This window comes from Apteryx rowi, unplaced genomic scaffold (genome assembly GCF_003343035.1).
Source record: "Apteryx rowi isolate R43461 unplaced genomic scaffold, aptRow1 scaffold_691, whole genome shotgun sequence".
NCBI lineage: Eukaryota > Metazoa > Chordata > Aves > Apterygiformes > Apterygidae > Apteryx > Apteryx rowi.
The window spans coordinates 75,034-89,031 of NW_020450973.1; the positions used below are offsets into that span (position 1 = coordinate 75,034).

General features: G+C 39.5%; 1 protein-coding gene across 2 annotated transcripts in view; it reads right to left on the reverse strand.

The window, feature by feature from the left end:
- SLC17A8 (solute carrier family 17 member 8) overlaps positions 1-13,998 on the reverse strand; it is a 31,235-nt gene that overhangs the window by 11,710 nt on the left and 5,527 nt on the right. For both annotated transcript variants that reach the window (XM_026086395.1, XM_026086396.1), the window contains 4 exons: positions 10,511-10,763; positions 8,112-8,230; positions 2,592-2,706; positions 2,144-2,231 (listed from right to left, as the gene is read on the reverse strand). In XM_026086395.1, the coding sequence (XP_025942180.1) occupies positions 2,144-2,231; positions 2,592-2,706; positions 8,112-8,230; positions 10,511-10,763 (575 nt within the window). The remainder of the gene's footprint in view (positions 1-2,143; positions 2,232-2,591; positions 2,707-8,111; positions 8,231-10,510; positions 10,764-13,998) is intronic.

Consider the following 13,998-nt stretch of genomic DNA (forward strand, 5'->3'; position numbering starts at 1 on the left):
AAGAGATGAGCATTTAAGTGCTTGGAAAGGAATTTCCATGAAGACGCTGGGAGAATTCACTCAATCTGGACATTCAGTTTCAGTGCAAGACAGAGCCAGTGAGTTCACCTGTTGCTTTGAATTATTCCGGGAAATGAGATGCCTGTACTTTTGACATTATGACATGCTTTGTTAATAAACACTTTTAACCCAAAACTGCTGGCAAATACACAGGAACACCTCACTCTACTCATTAGCAAATACTTCTCTGCAACAGTTTGCAGTGACCCTTCTCTCTCCTCTCTGTATAACTCAGCATTCCGGCAGGAATAACAAAGTCCCAGGCATGAAAATGCTCAAAGAGGAACCTGATTAACGTGGGGTTTCCTAATGTTTCTGTTGTTCCTTTTCACCTTTCAAGTAAAAAACGTGTGATCTGTAGCAACTAAAATGAGTGCTGAGCTGCAGGATGGATCTTTCTCTACCCACTGCTAGGAGTTCACAGAGACAGTATTGGGGATGGTAGGGCTTTCTATCCTGGAATCATTTATAATAAAAATAAAATTCCTGTAATACGAAAAACTGTTTTTTTTCTCTTGTTTTGCTCTTCCTTTTCCTCTTCCTCCTGTGTTCAATACTGTATTTCTCCCAGCCTTTCAGTTCTACTACTAATGGATAGACTACTTCTTCCTATGACTTCTACCTTTTCTGTTGAATATTGTCTCTCACAGATATTCCTCCTCAGCTGGCATTACCCCACCACCTACATTTATTTTCATTGTTTTCTCTTCCCCCTTTCCCAAGTGCTCACTCTTCAAAGTCCTACAATTTCTAATTCTTCTTCCATATTATTATACATTCACTCATAGTTCCAATTTCCCTGTTGAAACTGGGAAGGGATACACCAAATACAGACAATGAGGGTGTCTTAGAGGATGAGAAATGACAGAGTGAAGTGTTGAACAGTGCCTTCTCCTCCACTCCTAACAAGCAGCATATTTGAAATTACAACACAGCCATTCCTGCTCTGTACTCTGTATATCCAGACGTTTCAGGATACAAAAGTCGAGGGAATACATTTGGATTATGCCTTGTCTTCCCATTTAGCCTTCTACGCAAACCCAACCTGGAGTCTATAAGGAGAGGCTAACATTCACAGTTCCGGAATTAGCACTTAATTGAAGATTCAAGGTTACCAAAGGAAGATGAAGACACTAGATAGGAGAGGGTAGGAAGAAGGGGACAGCTCAAACTAGAACTGGGAAAAGGCCAAAAAGGTATGAGAGCCACAATAGTTTTTACTGGCAAGAAACAGTGGTAGCACAGGGAGACCCATGGGGGCAGCTCTTTTCAAAAGTTGGTACCTGGAAAATGATTAAAAGAAAAACTTTTTTTTTTCATTTTTATTAATGGGACTGTAAGGGAAAAGAAGGAATCCTCAAGGCGTAAAACCTTAGCATTTTTCCTGCTCTCCATTTCATAACAACATTTAAGGCTGTTGCCAGAGGGCTAGGTAAGTTCCAAAGGGATTGAGTGAATTTGATTTGTTTCATATTTCCATTGGGTTCCTCTCCCCAAAGTCTTCTGAAATTTCCCACAAGCCATATTTAAGAGAGATGTCTGTTAGCTTTGGAAAAGGACCCAAGAAGAGAACAAATTATGAGTCTGAACATAGTTCAGATCAGAGTGAAGTAGAACAGGTAGTGGCAACAAACTGCATCACCTCCACTTCAATACTTTCCACAAGGAGCCTGAAGTACTCAGGTCCTTTAAAATATATTTTTTTAAGTGCACACTTGATTAGAAGGGTCAGTTGAATACACACAATAAATGGCATCCCTAAAAATAAAGCAAATGAAAAAAAATGCAGTTTCTCTCATCTGACACCACTAGACCTGATTTAGTTTACTATGAGAGTCATTTGGGGGGTTGGTTTTAAATGATAAAGGGATGAAATATATATATACATATATAAAAGATTCTCAGGATCCTGAACTCAAAGTTCAAGTTGAATGAGTATGTGGACAGGTGCTGCAAAAGGCAGAGGATTTGTATTTCTCTTGTAAATCACAATATGAATAAAATATGCCTAATAGGAAGCATGGATGGAGTAGAACCACAAACTATATATGCTTACATAAACTGTATAAGCCTATCAACTTACCGCAGAAAGATGTGGTTGCCAACCTGCTTCTCTCCAGTGGAGGAGCCCACTTACTCCACATTCCATGGCAGGCTGGGTAGGTGACACCCTAGCGGACATTTCACACATTATATGATTTGCTTTCACTTCATTCCTACTTCAAGCAGTTGCTGATACTGTCAACCCGTCTAGCTGTCTAACTTAAAATTATAAATCAATATGATTAAAAATTCATCATTGTAAAAAGCACTGTTTTACAGGAAAGCAGCTTTCCATGGACATGTCTTTGTATAAACTGCTGAACTGAAAATATAAATCAATAAAATTATCAAACACCAGTGGAGGAAATGAATAACAGGGAAAAATGTAGTTTGATCACGAAACGTGACAAAGTATGTTATGACATTTTAGAATCAAATCTCAAAAAACAAATGATATATGGAGATACCAGAATGGTGAGTATTCCTACCTCCACCAGACCTTGAAGAATTCTTACGAACATCACACAACCATAATGTACTCTTGCTGCAGAAGGGATGAACATATTCAGTGTAGAGGTTAGAAAAATAGCTGCTCCAAATACCCTTTGGAAAAAAGTAACATAAAAGGGAATGTAATTATTATCTACTTTTCAGAAGGGATGCTGTTCTCAGGTACAACCGCACAGACAATCACAAATACCTGTTCTCTTACCAACCCAAATACTTGTGAAGTTAATTATGATGTCTCCTTATTGGCAATGAGGGAATGAGTCCCCGTAAAGCCAGTATGTTTTCTTCTCTAAGGAAACAGGAGTTTCATACATACTTAAATAAAGCTATCGGATATTTCTTTGTATCAGAAGAATAGACATTGGTGTTATTACTGGAGGCTAAGAGTGAACATGCTGTTTACAGGAGTGCTGAACTGAGAGAAGCATTCCTATCTTGAAAAGTTCTTAAATCCTGTTAGATGAATAAGTTTTAACTTAAATCAGGTAGACTCTAGATTAAGGGCTCCTCTTAAGAGTGTGCTTCTTATTTCTACTTCCTGCTGCTAAAATGTGTAGCAGCACAGTTTAAGATCAACTCCTTTCTAACATCACTTCTCGAAGTAATACCTGCAAATGTCCTATACAGCTGTGACATAGAAGGAACATTTCTACAAGACAGCAGCTGTGAAAAATATTTTGCATGATATAAATGTTTTGTTACCCTGTCTGGGAAGAACATCTCCTACAAGCCGGGCACAAGTCAGCTGAGGTTCTAAATGCGCTTGGGGCCAGGTGCCTTTGGGAAATCTTTTGCAGCTTCCCAAACCTTATCGTCTGTTAGAAAAATAGGTAGCAAAAACCTCTGAGTGATGGTAACAGATCCAAGCAACACCCTTGAAAGTCCAGGCCACTTAGATGTCCATGGTAGCACCAGCCAGCGCTCCAAGCCAGCTCTGCCTCACCCTCCTCAGTCCGAATGTGAGCTCTTCCCGCAGGGGCCTGGGCTTTCTTGAGCTTAACCAAAGAGTGGTGCACACTTACCCTGCTGTATCAATAATGTACAACAGTGAGAATAGATGTGACAGACAACTCAGGCTACAAGACAATCATTTCAACATGGCATGAGCATGGGCATGGCACGTAGACTTGCCAATGCAGCTCTGATGCTGCAGTGTGGATGAAAGCGTCCTTGGGTGCCCAGTTCAGTTCTCTTACACAGCATGTAAAAAGATATCTGAGGAGCTCATTGGAAAACTGGGGCCGTTGCACCACAGAAAATACCACTGGAAACCAGGAAAAAGACTGGGAACAATCTGTTGGAACACCAGTGAACTTACCACTGTTAATAAGAATAAACTATGCTTTATTTATTGCAGTTCACATATCTTCACATCTGGCTGACTGAAGCCTCAGATTTCCTTTCTAGACAACAAATGGGATTCAACTGCTGTATCATGCACTGTCTGAATATCAAGAGTTCATTAATTCAGCATCTGTGGAAGGTGACATGCATGAGGATCCCTTCTAAGATTCTGTCACAGCACTGAAAAATATCAGAGCAAATGTCTACAGGCAGTCAGAGGTCTCCACAACTGCTGAGCACTAGTTAAATTGAAGTGATTTCTATTAATCTTCATCGGTTTACTGGCTTCGTTGTGTTGTCTGCAATTCAAAGAAACCATGTCTGGATCCCTGCAGACTCCTTTTGTGTAGGGGATCTTTCACTCTGGAAATAGAAGGTTGCAGCAGTTGGTCCCCCTTGCGACGACAGCACATTACAGGATGGGAGGTCAGCCCAAGCTGCCCTGTCTTGCTCCAAGGCTCGGGGTGACACTTTGAGAATAAACCAGTCCCTTTCGTAATGGCCCATGACTCCTAGCTAAACTGACATTGCTTAGCAGCATGCTATTGTGAGCGAGCCATAATTCACAGCTCTTTTTGAAATTATTGAAAATTCAGCAACATCTTACAAGTGCTAAATCAGCTTGTTATGCATATGTCATTTGGAAAAGACACACTGAACTTCATTCTGATATATGAATGATTTTATACAGATATGATTTGAAATCATATAATTTGGACATTAGTGGTATTTCTCTTCCTTTTGATTTTTCTGCCAAAGACACACACAGATCTTATTATGCATACTTGTTTATCATCTGCCTCTTCAAAATATTTAAACCTTTAAAAATCTTTTATTGCCAGTTTTATCTTTCTTACTTTTTTTTTTGTAAGAATTTTGATAGTTTACATTTCAGTCTCTTTCAGAAAACATATTCACAGGCTATTACATATATTACTTTTTTTTTGAATCTGGGTTTATTATTATTATTAGTAATGTCAGTATTATAGTGCTAAGAATCTACAGTCAGAGATCAAAGCTACTTTATCACTATCTGTGAAGTTATTGACAAAAACTATAGTCCCTGCCTGGACAGCTCATGATCTGAATAACAAGAAAAGTCTCAACAGAGGAACACAAAAGCAAAGAGGCTGGGTAGGCTAGGAGAGGGAAGTGGCAATGGAATGGAGTTATACAGAAACTAATCTAAAAATCTGGAATGGAACACAAAGCATATGATCATATCTTGACATTTAGGAGACTGCTTCCAAAGCCAAGTAAACATCCAGCTGAGACATAAGTATTACTTAGCTGTCTATTATGATCAGTGAAGGAAAGAGTTTTGCACCTTGCATCTTCTTTGTCACTAATAGAAATATCAGATCTGTTACTGTAGTGCTATTGACACTCTCAGGGAATTATAGAAAACTGTGTAAAAATATAAGTTAAAAAGCCAGTGAAAGAATATGCCATAAGAAAGAGAACATGGTTTATTATCCAAGCAGATAGCTCTGAAAACTGAGTATCCAATCTTTGCTACTTCATTCAATGCCAGCTCTTCATATACCTAGCATGTAAATGCATCATTTGTACTAAGCTAGAATCAGTCATTCTTTTGCTACTGTTTAAGAGGGCTACTATTTAAGAGTGCTTCCAGCATCCTTCCAGCAGTTCACTGCCTTTTATCTGAAATATCTTGGTCTCCACCTTGGCAAAAAATAGCCCAGGTCTTTTCATTCATTCACGTATTCTTTTCTCCTCACCATTCTGATCCCCGGCCAGCTGCCACCCTGGAATCAAAGCAGAGTTCTTTGGCAACGGACGCCTCTGCCCAGCGGGGTGCTGTTACTGACAACTGATATCAGGAGGTGCCTCATGTTGCACGTCTCTTTGTTACTACCAGATAATGATGAAGTTACATTTGGATGCATTTTTGAGGAGAAGCAGCGAGTTAAAGGAGCATCGTCACTAAGTGGTTCATGAACCTTTTGGTGGAACGCAGGTCTACGCAAATTTGGGCAAATGTAGAAAGGGGCTTATGTGGTGTCAGATTGTTGTGTGCAAAATTACAAAGCACTCAATATTCTCAGCTGTTCTGAGATCCGTTTGAATACCATGTTATTATAGATAACTATTTGCATTAGAGAAATGCCTATGGGGTCCATACATGTTCAATGTTTCATAGCACTGAGCAGGACTTAAACAGATGGCAAAACAGCTTATATCTAAACCTATAATGCGAATAATAGAATAAAATAACACATCTCATTGCCAGTGTGCAGTTGGGACAAAAGAAAGCAGTTGTCTTCCTCAGGGTTTGGGTTCGCAGACTGGCCCCAGAACTCCCTGTTCTCTGTACCCTAGCAAGGCCATATTTCACCTCTGAAACAGAAACTCAGGATCAGTGGTGAATCCACCCAAGCTGAAACTGGTTGGGTAAACAAGAAATAAATGAAAAACATGGAGTTAGCCAAATCTGTAAGCATGAACCTGATTCCTACTACTACAAACAAAAATCCTCTTTAAGCTCAGTCTTCTGGGTACTGTTGTTCCTCAGCAAACTCCCAGTTATGATAGTCATAGCTCCAACTAAACTCAGTTATTATAGTCAAATCCGTACTGTCATGTCGTATTGTGCTATTATATTGAGTATGAAAGTCATATGGGCACAGAAATACAGCTTGCTGTGCATAGGCACAATGCATATGCAAATACAATTTCTACTAAGAAAGTAGTCAGCTGATAGAATAAAGTGAGCTGGAATGAAAACATGATTGATTTTATTGTTTGCTAGAAAATAAAGGAAACAAAAGCCAAACTAATAATATGATGAATTATTTAGCCAACAGTGTGCGCATCTGTGGAATGGTCTTTTGGTCCCTTCTGCTGCAAAATTCGATGGAGAGACTAGAATGGTTAGGGAAACAATTAAATGTAGCCAATTTGTTTGGCTTATCAGGTAGAAGGAAGAATACTTTGTTTAGGCACTTTTGTCTGGTAGGGAAATGAAGAAAAGAGGATGCTAGTACTGTTAAAGAAAGAATGCAGACTGAACTCAGAGAAACTTTTGGCTTCAGTGGAGGAGAGTCGGGACTGAGCTTCTGCACAATTCTGTGGAATGACTCTGTGTTGGAGTCATTACGATATAAGAGCACAAGGGAGGGAACTGCCAGGCAGACCTGTAACCCCTGTGGCTATTTGCAAAATGCAGAGAGCAAAGTACTTTGATTTTAGGCAAAACAAACCGGAACCGGTCTTAAGGAGTCTTTTCCAATTATGGAAGTGTTTTCAGATAAGTCATTTCATGTGCACAGAGGATGGCATGATTACCAACTCTCTTTTCCATCTGTAGATCCCAAACCCCCTTCACATGCACATCTCATTCACAACCAGCTGCCTTCAGACAATCTCTCTCTCTCTGCTGTTGCTGTATTCCAAGTTCTGAAGACTTTTTAAAGCAAAGCTCAAAAGCAAAGCTATTGTTGGTAAAACTATCTACTTTTACTCTCATTTTCAAAAATAGTTGATTTTAAAAAAAAATCAGCCCACAAACACAATAAGCATGGAAGAAATATATACAGATGCTCAAAGTTTGCTAAGCAGACAACATGAAGCTCTTTTAGAAAAGTTCCAGGCAATCCTAACCATAGATGTCAGTACTGTATCCAGCCACAGTGAGGATATACATGTGTATGAGTATGGATTTATGTCTTCAGAATATAAATAGTTCTGTAATTCCTAAATGCCCAGCTTCAAAATTTCTGGAAGGCATTTCAATCCACAAAGAATTCTTAAAAGAGAAAAGTCAAATTTAGTTAGAAAATTTTCCTTTGGTGATAAGTTGAGCTAAAAAACATTATGGTAACTTCTGAATGATTAATGTCAAATCACTGTCTGAAACACCAGGCATAGTTTTCCAACCACTCTCCAGAAGACATTATTGTTTAGAAAACAAGAAATGTACAAATATTTCAGATGAACAAGCTAAACAGGGAGAATCAGACCCATAATAGGAATTTGTTTCCAGTTTGGTTATAGACATAAATACTGCATGTTGAATTTCAGAAGTGTATCCCTGAAACACATTTATTCACTATGTTGTTTATCATCATTTAAACAGTGTAAAACAGTGATCAGGCTGCAAAGCTTAGTTCTTTTGATTGTTGTTCTCTTACCTGTTAGCAGCTAGTTTGTTTGAAATGAATCCTCCTGGAATTTGTGTCACAATGTAACCCCAGAAAAAAGAGCCATGTATAAGTCCCACTGTCTCTGGATCCCAGTTGAATTGGGCTTTCTGTAAAGGAAACAGTAAAAATGCTGTAGGATGAAGCATGTCGATTATAAGATAACGACTGCTTGGAAGTCATTCAGAAGTCACCATCTTCCACATCAAGCCAGCCTCTTTACACTGGTGCTGCTGAGCTTGGATTCCCCCAGTTAGGACAGAAGGATGACAAATTCCCAGGTGAGATTATTGCTTTTGTCCTTAACAGGGAGCAAAACTTAACTTTTGCCTTAATCAGGGCAGATAGGAGAGGCAAAGGTTTCAGTTAAAAGGGAGCCAGTGCTGGACCTTCATCTTTGCCTCTTGTCGCTGCTGCCTTGTGGGTTGATTAGTTTTGAAACTAACGTTTCAAACTAATGAAACCTTTGTTTTCAAACCTATTCTGTGCTATAACAAGGAGCTGATGTCTTTCAATGGGCATGTCAGTTTCCTCGTGATTATCAAGGTTGCCCACGTGCTTTGGGTTGATCGGCTGCCTAGTCGGGCTGGTCCTGTAATATCCACAGTTCTTCTCATCAGGGTCCAGTTTGGACTGTCCACCATCTGTGTTAAGTGCCATGAAAGCAGAAAAGCCAAGGGGGAGAGTGGAGAAAAGCCTGAAGAAAAGCCAACATTGGAGCTGGTCAAGAGAGATGCAAAGCTGCAAATAAAGCTAGGTAAAATTAGCTATCTGGCTAGTTTATCTTTTATTAAATGTGATGCCAGTCATATTAGGGCTGGATTGGGATATAAAGGCCACCAACAGGCTGGCCGTAGATGGTTCCTAGTGAAAGCTGTCTGCAGCCAAGTGAAATGCTTTCACCATGCACCTCCTCACTGGATACTAGACAACTTCAGTCTTCTCAAAGCTCTGCCTAAATGAGGACATTCCTGTTCTTGCATGAGCCTGTTTGAAATACTTTGTTCAGAACAGGGATAGTCAAAGCCCAGGGCAAAACAAAGGGGTGGTGAAGAAAAGAAAGGTAGATCCAAGCTGCCCCACCTGCCCTCTCTTCTGATGGTCAGTCTCAACTTTTTCTCCTTGAACCCTGAGTTCAGAAGAGCTATTTTGGAGCAAAGAGGAAGGATAACATTTTGCTTCATGATCACTTTTATATTAATAACATGGAAAGATGTCTACTGTTATAGCAGTATCTAAAATTAGTCAATAATTAGAGCAAGTGTAAATGAGGCTCAAGTTCATAAAGTTCCAGAAAGGAATTCAAGAGATCACATCCCTGTACCAATGTAGGACTGACAAGTTCCCTGGGGAAACTAAGATATGCACTGAACCTGCAGTTTCTCAGGTGCATATTTAAAGGTTTGTAGTCATCTACTGTGAACAACATGCCCTCTACTTCGATTTGTAAATACCTTGGCATTTTACTCCAAAAATCTCTAGCCACCAATCTGCATTGTTAATAACCTTTAAAAACCTTTCCCCCCCCATCACTAGTGACTACTTTAAGGTCTCAGAAAACATCTACTGATTTGAATGGAGTGGACTCAGCCCTGTGTAGAGAATGAATTGTTCCTTCTGTAGCAGCATCAGGGCACATTTCCCCAAGAGACTACTTTTCCTGCTTCAAAATAGTCTCTCAATACAATCTTCCATTCTCCTTGAAAGATCAGCAACACTTATCCTGTGGCACTTCAAGACAACAAACTTATTTAAAAGTGATTTTTCTTCGATTACAGTTAAGGTAACAAGCATTGATGGAACAACATTTCAGGCTGTTACCCCAAGATACCAAAAAGTGAAAAAAAGAAAAATCTTTTTAAAATGCCTAGCAGGAATCATTGATGCTACATACTATGGCAGCTAGGGACAAGTTGACACAAGTCTCATTCAATCATCCTTGCCCTTGGTGTGATTTTTTCCCTGACAAAGAGGACAGACAGGTAGCAGAAGAAGTAAAAGCTTCTACCACTGCAACAAAATGTCTGTGACTGAAATATCAGAGACCTGATGGTCATAGGAGCCAAATTCAGTTCTCATTTCTGCCACTTACATCCTGTATGACATTGAGCAAGATCTTCAGAAAATGCTCAGATCCCACAGATTTTTAGTGTGACTTAGGGATCTAAAAAGGAATTAAACACCTACACATCTATGTGAACCCAGACACAAGTGTCCCTCTGCCTTGGTTTCTGATCTGCACAAGAAAATAGCATTTCCCTACCTCACTGGGGTAATATGAGAGATATGGGGGGTAATTTTATAATTAAAATATACCGTCCTTTGATATGTGGTCCTTTGACAATGTTGCAGTGGGGTCCAGATAAGAACAGAGAAAGACAGTTCCTCACCTGAAGCTCTGGTTTTCCATTAATATAAATTGTGTTATTGTTCACCATTTCCACAATGGCAACACCCAGGTTGCATCTAATTCCAAAAGAAATGCAAAAGCCAAGACCACTCATTATGGCAATGATGTAGCGCTTGGGCAGCCCGCAGCAGTAGCAGTCAAACAGTGGAGGCTTTTGGGTGCTGGCCTGCACAGGCCTCCCCTCTTCAGTCAGTTCAGTGTGATCTTCCTCTACATTGGTGCCATCAATTTTCCTAAAATGATTAAGACAGATAAAATGAAAATGCCTTACTCTGTCAGTAAGATTTGCTGAAAAGTAGATAGGCAGTTATATGCTCCAGTCAGCCACTAAATCATCTGCTTGCTAGACATTTGTCTCATGATGTTGTGATGAGTTAGCATCAGGCAGGCTTTCAAAGGTTAGTATAGCCTGCATTTTTTCATGAGTAACCTCTCAAGTTTGTAAACCCAAGCCACTTAGCTGGACAGCTGGCTGGAAAACTGTTTGCAGGCTATTTGTGAGCATAATTATGAAAGCTCTATTGAGGTCAGCAGAAACTGTGATAAAATCTAATGGTTGTTATGTCTATGTACATATGAAGAAATGCATCATAATTTCTAATTACAGCTGTTAACCAGAGCTGACAATAGGTTTCCAGAAAAGCATATATATAGCACAAAACATGCTCAACCAAAAACCGGTTTCACCTGTTTTGTTCACTGGTTTCACCTGACAAAAATCAGACTAAACTGAAGGGGAAAAGAGGCTTTGGCATCAGAGCACTCATTTAAGATGTGAAAGAGCAAGGCCCAGACCTTTCTCTGCCTGAAGGGATTTGAATCCACATGTCCCCTCTTCTCTGAAACATCCTCTCACTGCAAGGTTTTAGGTTGTTGCAAAATGAACTTCCTCAACTCCTACTGTTGACTGTGTTGCACTTTTGTTTAAAATACTTAATATTTAATGAGATCTGAAGAAAGACAGGAACTTTCAGGGCTGGCAATTCGCCTCTCCTCAGCAGGAGAGACTGAAAGAGCTTCACTGGGGACCAATCTGTTGTAGCAGCTGCAGTGCAGTTGGGGAGGAACAGAGAGGAAAGGCCAGGGGATGTGGGCTTTCCCATTTACTCAGGAAAAGGAGCGAATGGTACCCACCCACTTACTCTGCAAGAGTCTGCCCATAAGCTACCAGCTCAGACCAATATTTTTTGACATATAACATTTCAGAAATATCGTCAAGAGAAGGGCGGTGTCGAAGATCCTGAATAGGTGTCCAAGTTATGAAGGTGCTGCCGCTGGAGCCCTGTGTCATCTGTGGTAGAAAGGAGGCTCCCACAGAAGGCAAATAGCTACTGCTGCCAAGGCAAGGAGCACTCCGGACCAATGTTTTACAATGCAAATGACCTCATCAGTAGAACCATTGCCCAACGCTATTTCCTGCACTTACAGAAGTTTCTCCTATGATAGTGCAATTAAAAATTAATTTGGTCTCCCAATCTGATTGGAGGTATTAGCATCCTGTGCTATAGGAACAGGGAATGTCTCTGAGAGAAAATATCGGTTCAGAGAGAACTGAATGCACACCATTAGACTGAAGTTAAATTCTTCCTTTCCTAACATTAACTTTTTATGCATTTATTTTAAATGCGGAACATGGGCTTTCTGACATGCTGAAACATTTAAGCATGTTTGGCTCTGAATACATGAAGAGCCCACTAAACATTGCTTGCAAGCTTGAAGTTAAGTGTTTATGAAAGGAAGACCTTGATCAGCAGTTACATTACAAAGCCTTCTGTTTTGCCATTGCTCTGAAGCACTGAACTCTGGATCCATCTCCTTTCACGTTTCCTATGGAACTACTTTCAGTGCTATGAAAATGTGAACAGAGTTACTTAATCTAAGTGAAGCCCAGCTTGCTGTATAAGATGATTAAATGGTTTAATTAACTCATTTCTGATAAGGAGTAACTTATTTCCTTCTTTCACACATCTGGCCTGAAGTGTATTTTAATCTACCACACTTCTGTTGCCATGCTTACCCTTTGCTTATGTCCTTACATTTGAACAGCAGAAATATTAATGTTTTCATATTGATTATAAAGATATCGCAAAAATATCACAATGATATCAGTCTATGTACTTAAGAAAGGGCTAATCTGCATCATGAAACTGGGTAGGAGGCAAACTTCAGAGACACAAAACAGACTACAGAATTTGCTATATTTCTTTAAACAGTGTAGCATCTCCTCACAGGTAATTAAATGTGCCCGTCAAAGGTGCAAGTTCTGTTTCAGAGAGGCAAAAGTGAAATTCAAGTGTGTCTTTTTCACAATAAAATGTTCAAAGAAATCTTTTGAAGCTAGCAAACTACCACAGACCAAAACAGACCTTATATACATTGCTTTGAAATTATTACTTTTTCCACTTGTTGGTTTTAGATTCATGTAAGAAAAAGGGTTTGTCACTTATACAGGCAATACTAAGACATTATTTAAGATGTTGACTCAGCATCAACAAACATCTGCCTGTCTGCAGTGTTCATACAGTCTCTCGTAGAATGAGAGAAGCAGACAGTATCAGAAGACTTTCCATTTAATCACAAAACCTGGCTTGAGTTTTCAGTCTAGTTACTCTTAATTGATGTTATAAGAGAGGAAGCATGCTCTATTCATATATTCATATTAATTCCATATGGTCTACACCTGCCTGATCTACACACAAGCTGGATTGGTCTTCTACTGGGAGAACAGCATTGCCTAAATCACAGCTTTCTCGAGTTGCTGTAAATCTAAAGTACGACCTATAATCTAATGGATGGTTCTCCATAATAAAGGTTTTGCAAATATATATGGTATATATGGCTTCCTGGGATGCTTCCTATGGATTTAACTACATCTTTCCAATATAAAATTTCACCTCAAAATCTTAGCATTTCTAGGCTTCAGAGCTACAAGCTAACCAGTGCATTACTCACTATCTATCTTCTTTTTACACGGTATCATAAAACCATTGTTCCAGCCCTATTCTTAGCAACAGGAAAAAATGCAGTTACAGACCATCAGTTCACATTTCCAAGAAATGGTAGAATCAGAACGTTTTAGGTCCAAAGGAAACTCCCGAGGTATCTGATTTAACCCTTCGCTCAAAGCAGGGCTAACTTCAAAGTTGGATCAATAGTTCATTGTCAGGTTGGAGTGAAGGCTTTGCATTAAAGCAAAGTAACACAGGAAATGCGGTATGTCTACAGTGTTACTGAAAGTGTTTAAGATCTTACGATTCACTGGCAGAGAACTGTTAGTGAAATGAGAGTACAGAGAGTAACATTTCTGAGCAAGGTGCTTCAAAAAGAAGATACCATACGTTCCATGCTCTGAGAACTTGTACAGCTAGGTTTAAACTGAATAAAATGTCAAAATATCAAAACTGAAGACCACAGGAAGTGAAAAGACAATTGAATTATTATTTATTAGACCTGCTACAGGCTTAAAAG